Source organism: Lagopus leucura, unplaced genomic scaffold, assembly GCF_019238085.1.
Source record: "Lagopus leucura isolate 7727_CA_CO unplaced genomic scaffold, USGS_WTPT01 Super-Scaffold_73, whole genome shotgun sequence".
In the NCBI taxonomy this organism is placed as follows: domain Eukaryota; kingdom Metazoa; phylum Chordata; class Aves; order Galliformes; family Phasianidae; genus Lagopus; species Lagopus leucura.
In genome coordinates this window covers 37347228-37353610 of record NW_024962252.1, presented here as the reverse complement: position 1 = coordinate 37353610, position 6383 = coordinate 37347228, and the positions used below count along the sequence as shown (strand labels likewise).

The 6383-nt window shown below is 43.7% G+C and overlaps 1 protein-coding gene across 1 annotated transcript; it reads right to left on the bottom strand.

The window, feature by feature from the left end:
- Positions 1-1274: 1274 nt before the first annotated feature.
- GPR6 (G protein-coupled receptor 6) lies at positions 1275-2261 on the bottom strand. Its single transcript, XM_042895176.1, has one exon. The coding sequence runs from the start codon at positions 2259-2261 to the stop codon at positions 1275-1277; it is 987 nt and encodes a 328-aa protein (XP_042751110.1).
- Between the last annotated feature and the right edge of the window lie 4122 nt (positions 2262-6383).

The window sequence follows — 6383 nt, the reverse complement described above, 5'->3', positions numbered from 1 at the left end:
GAAATGTAAGGTAACTATAAATAAACAAGAAATAATACTGCTTTTGAAATATGCTGTGCATCTTCTTGCTTCAAACAAATCTGTTGTCTGTGAATTTGAATTTGAACCTGAGTGAAGAAATGTTTTCCAAACTCTGAACAGTATTGACCTCTGATGGACTCTTTGAAGCTGCTAGCTATGGGATTATCTGAAAACTGTGTACTGCTCTGAGACAGGGAGACAGCAAAGATGCACTTAAATGATTTTTTCTGCAGTGCACTGTCAAAAAAAGAAGGGGGAGGAGCAATTCATATTACCCACAGAACTGCAGATGATAAGAAAAGTCAATGTATTATGATGTTATACAGGCTTTTAGGAAAGGAGAATTTTTTCTCCTTTTTTTCTTTTTTACTGTGCAATGTTAGAAAGAAGAGCACAGTGTTGAGTTTGATTTTCCCCCACAGTTTAATAACTTTTAAATATGGCATCATCATAAATGGCTAGCTTATAAATTGAAAATGAAACCTACATGGAGGCCTGGAAAATAATTGTGATTGGTAGCCTACTTGCCTGGGCCTTTTGTTACCTTTTCAGTGGAGAATAAAAAGGAGTTTGTTCTCTTCTTTGCTCTTTCTTTGTCTAAAAGAAGAACAGAGCAAACAAACAAGCAAGCAGAAAGGTTCCTTTCTTGGTACAATATTTCATCTCCATAGTAAATGATGATCTCTATAAGTGGAATTACATGGTAAGCTTTCAAAAGTAAACAAAGGAACATTGCTTACCTGGAAAGTTTTCCATCTCACTTATTTCTAAAGTCATATGAACACACAAATTTTCTTACATCTTAAATGCTTTTATTTGTGTACAAAATGTTATAATTTATCAATATTATGCAGCAAGGTATTGCACACATTCACACATACATTCCCTCCCCGCAACACATACACAGGTACAAATATAACACAAAAACCAACTCTCTTTCTCTCTGCCCTTCAGAAAGGCAACACTGTTTTGGCAGATCAGCAGCTAGAAATAAGGTGCTATAATTAAGCAGTATCAGAACATCTTCACTTTACCAATGTGATGTGCAAATTTATGTACAACCATTTTTTTTTTTCCACAGAACTGAAAAGTTTATACCCTGAACACTTTCAAAGATACAAACATGTATAAAGTGCTAATATTTAAGCATGTTTTCAATGACTTCACAACAGAGTTTGAAGTTTATAACAGGCACTGTAATAATTCACTAAGTGGATTGTCACTTGGTGCAGTACTACAAAAAGAAAAGTCACTCAGACATCGCTAGGGGACCGGGAGCGAAAGGACACTTTAGACTGAAAGCAGCCACAGAAGAGAACCCACATGGACCTCTGAATTTCTTGGTTTCTGTAGGCGTAAATAATAGGATTGATCATGGAGTTGTAGGTAGCAGGTAGAAGCGTGGCATAAGTGTACACAGAAGGGTAGTTGGGATCCCCAACCACACAGTAGATGGCAAAAGGTAGCCAGCTTGCTCCAAAAGTCCCGAGAATTATAGCAAGAGTAGACACTCCCTTTTTGGTAGCAACATAGTGTGATGCAGTCAGAAAATGTTGCTGGAGAGCTATCTGATGGGCATGTCTGCAAACTATTTTACAGATTTCAATGTAGAGATGGAGCATGATGATAAAAATGAGAAAGAAAGAGGCAGACAGCAGAGTCACATTGCTCTTGGTCAAGGGTTTGACAATGCTGCAGGCAGCGTGGTCATGGAGGCAGTTCCAGCCCAGGACTGGCAGCAGCCCCAGGCAGAGGGAGACCCCCCAGGTGCACACCAGCATAGTGTGGATGCACAGCACCGTCCTCTCTGAGTAGTAGGTGAGAGCATTGTAGAGAGAGAGGTAACGGTCGACCGTGATGGCCAGCAAGCTACTCACAGAGGCGGTGAAAGAGGCAACGAGGAAGCCCACGGTGAGGAGGCTGACTGTCTCGGAACGGATCACGTACTGGAAAACAAAGTTGAGGATGAGGCCGATCCCGGCCAGCAGGTCAGCAGTGGCCAGGCTCCCGATGAGCACAAACATGGGGGTGCGCAGGGTGGGCGAGTAGCAGATGATGGCCACCACGATGGCGTTCTCGCAGGCGATGGCGGTGCCGGAGACGCACAGCATCACGTCCCAGGGGTTGATGGCGGTGGGCGCGGGGGGCCGCGACGCCAGTTCCAGCGAGGCGTTGCCGGCACGGGCGGGCAGCCAGGGGACCGCAGCCGAGCTCTCGTTCAGGGCCGCCGTTGGCTCCATCGCCGCCGCGGCCGCCAGTGCAGGGCAGTAGTTGTGAGCGGAGGTGCGGCGGGGCGCGGGGCGCGCATGCCGGGCGGGGCCGCCGCCCTGTCCGTGGTGCCGACCACCTCTGTCCGTGGTGCTGAAGCGCTCTGTCCGCGGTGCTGAACGCCGCAGCCCGCGGTGCCGCGAAGCTCTGCTCGTGCGCGGCTCCGCCGCCCGAAGTTTCCCCGCCGTCCCGGCGGCCGCCGATCCCCGCGCTCCTCTCGCTGCGGCTTCGGCGGCGGCTTTGGCGGGAGCGGGCGGCCGACGGGGCGGGCCGGGCAGCACGGGGCTGACGTAAATGGCGGCCCGCCGCCGGGGGCAGGGCGCTCGCCACCGACCCGCCGCCGGCTCCTGAAGGGGCGGGGGCAACCACCACCGGGGGCGGGAGCGGCTCAGCGGGAGGCGGGGCGCGGAGCGCGGGCCCGCCGTCGGGGTTGGTGGGCGCTAGCGGGTCGGACCTTCGCTGTGCCGCCGTGCGTGCGGAGTGAGAGGTGCCGAGGGTTTCAGAGTGCAGCCCGGGGTCGGAGGTTCTTCACTGTCGCAGTGAAAAAGAGACGCCTTTAATCACAGCTCCCCTCCGGCTCTGCCCTCTCATGAATGTACAGAGGCTGCTGAACAGCCTCTTAGGCAGCAGTGAGGTCGTCTTGGTGTTCCCTTGCGTATTCCTTGCACCCCGTTTTTCACAGCTCTTGTGTATGAATGCTCTCAGTCCCACACTCTGAAAGGTTCGGCACAGAGCTGGACTGGGGCTGTGGGAGCATAGGAATGAACATTTGCTGTTGCAGCTTGCTCAGGAGGAGCAGTGTTCCTCCTCTCTTTCATTTCCCTCTACTTCTTTGTTAAGACAGTTCTCTGCTTTGAAAACTAGCTGCAGTGTGTTTATAGGAAGAATACGGCGAGTTTTATTTCTGTGCTGCACTCACTATACTGGCTCTGAACCTGGCTGTGAGCTTCGTGTGCTGTTGAATATAAATGTTGAAGAATAGTACTCAAAAACGCTGTGCAAGAGAACCCCTACCCACAATTATCAGTCTGTTTACAGGCACAAGCACCTGTACTGCCTTCCAAGGTATCTTCTCTGAAGTATCTTAATAGATAAAACCAAGAGTAACTAAGCACTCCATGCCACTCACTATCGCAGCCAATAGCAAACACATGCAGCAAGCAGAGCACATCTGTGATAGAGTGGCTTTTTTTGTTATTAAGGGAACAAGCCAAAAGGTACCCAGGTCCGGAAGAACATGTCCTATACCTACTAGTCAGAAGAATGCAGAAATACAATTACATCTTTGTTATTGGAACACCATGCAAACCATTTGGACATGATTTTGAAAAAATCATTAGAAGAAAATGTGCTTACTGTCTTTGACCGTCCAAATGAATAAGTCACACAGGCCTTGCCACATTAAAAGCGAACACTTTACAAGGGAATTAGAATGTCAGCTTTCATTACATTCAATACCGATCTGCATTCTGAAGGATAAATACTATTATCCAGACAACCTGTGAACACTTTGTATTTTTGTAGACAAACCAAGGCATTGCTTCCAAGGATTTCTCAAACACGGAGTCTCAGATAATTTAGTTTAGAAGGGTCAAGTCTGTGCTATCTTTAAGGGCTTCATTTGGTCATGTCTGAATAACTTTGAGGCAGCCTCTCCAGGCAACCTGTGCCAGGGCTTCACCCTCACTATAAATACTATATTTCTTTTTGTGTAGTTGGAATTTCCTTTAATATAACTTGTGCACACAGTCCTTCCTCCTGTATAGTGTCCCACACATTCTACTATGCCTAAGCAAGAATTACAATATCATTTATAACTGCAGCAAACTCGCTGCCAAAAGGTTTAATAACGATTTGCACATCTACATGGCTGAAGCACTTAGTCATGTACCCCCACTGAAGTACAGAAAATATAATGTTACCTTATTCCTTTTTGCCATATAGAAGACAAGATGCTTATGTAAACAGCAGTTTGGACTGAAACTAAGACTGAGAACACTGGCATACTACTTCAGTAATGGATGCTACAGAGGAGAGTGACAGGAGGCAAAGTAACATCTGAGGTAGAGTACAAATTTGGAATTGATCAGAGGAAATCCTTCAGTCTAGTCCTTAGACAGAGATGGCTTATTGCAACATGAATTAAAATGACTACAACAGAATGAATTACTCCAAACAAATTTCAACATGGATTTTAAAAGACACCATTCAAACTTAGCAAGTAAGTTTGCAAATATGAACCAGACAGGTTCCAAAACAAAACATTAAAATCTGTAGCACTTTGTGGCATTTATAAAATGAAGAGAGAAACAAGTAATTCATCTGCTTTTCGGTAATGAAATGGGGTGTGAAACTTTTTGGTTGTAGCTGATTTGTCAAACCTTTGAACAAAATATTACTTCTGGGAAACAGATGTGTGACAGATACTTTCTGTAGCAGTCTGTATGTTATAAAGGTGTGAGAGTCCAAAGGAGGTCTACAAAGATGGGAAATGGTCCAAAGAGCAAAATGCGTAAGGAGCGGCTGAGGTCCCGTGGTTTGCTTGGCCCAGAGAAGAGGAGGCTGAGGATATTCTGAGTTCATCAGGCAGGCTCTTTACTCCATGTATTTCTCTAGATTTTAACCCTTTCAAGAGGAGGATGTTTTTACAGCTTATGTCATGCTCTCATGCACTGCATTTTGTGAGCACTGCTCCATGTCTTTCCCAGCTGAATTCTACACAGTGCCAAGTGTCATTTGGGATAAATATTGACCAACTCCTACTTAAATAAATGGTTGCATTTCTCCAGGAAGTATGTTACCAAAACTATTGCTAAAGATCTTTTGTCTTCCTAGTGCAGCTTCTTGCATCAATCATTCCAAGATCACTCATCAAAAGGTGAGCCTCTGCTGTGGTCTTAGTTTTAATTGTTTGTAGCAAAAAGGGGATTCAAAAAGTAGGTAAAAATGTCATAAAATATCCAGGTTTTGAGCCAAGTGCATTTCATTATTGAAAACTTAATAATAAGTTGCAGTAGGCAGTCATTCAGAATAATAGTTAGCCTATAGAAAAAGTACAGAAACAAAACATTTCGTTACTCCTTAAGGTTATCCCATAGACAAAAGGAGGGTGAGTACATGTAGGGTATAAATGAGGTTCCCCAGCTGTTTTTTCCTGCAGTTGCATTCGTTTAATATGTCAACATAAGAGCAGTGGGGAGAGAAGATAAATGTCTCACATTATTATCAAGGTGTTTTCACCCTGACTTCCTATCTGAGACTGGATCTGCAGACGTCATGGGAGAATCTAAAAAGAAAAAAAAGAAAAAAGTTATGTTCTGACAGTACACACCTATACAGAATGCATAATATAATTAAAGATTTATCTTAGAAATTTTCTGAAAATTTAACAGAATTAACATTAAACAGTTGCTGAAATAAATGGCCTAAAAATCTTTGCTTGAATTCTTCCATCTGTTCTTAAAGCTGAGCAATATTGCAGTGTAATTTTAATATGTGATTACTTAATTTCAGTTAACTATGGATTATTTTGATAGCTGATATTCTTTTAATGATTAATAAGTAGGCTGACTAAATGTTAAGCATTATTAAACGTGCTTTACATAGCATGAGTTAGAACAAAAAAACCCTTCAAAAATTTATCTTTCCAATAACATGCTGAAAATATTTAGGAGTCATTTTTCTTCTGGCAACATAAAGAAACCTTAAAATAAAAGAGGGAAGAGGGAGTGGGGATAATACAGATGGTAAACTAAGCAGTGCTGACATTTTAGAGCTTTCTATACAGCTGGTGTGAAAAGATGTTTTAAGCACTTAGGAATGCATTTAGGCACAACTTCAAGTTTATCAGTTTCCTGACTTGGCAAACTCAGCCATATCACCTGGTATTGCTGATGATTTCATTAACATTACTCCTATCTGACTGGTCAGATTTAGGCAGATGTCCACCTGCAAACACTTACAAAAGCCACTGACAAAGTGAACTGCAGAGAGATTCAGCTGACTTTTAGAATTTAAATTTAATCCTGTATAATTCTTTTTCCTTTTTTCTTCCCCAGATTCTGTTTCTTATGTGGTTCTTGACTATGCTTCAT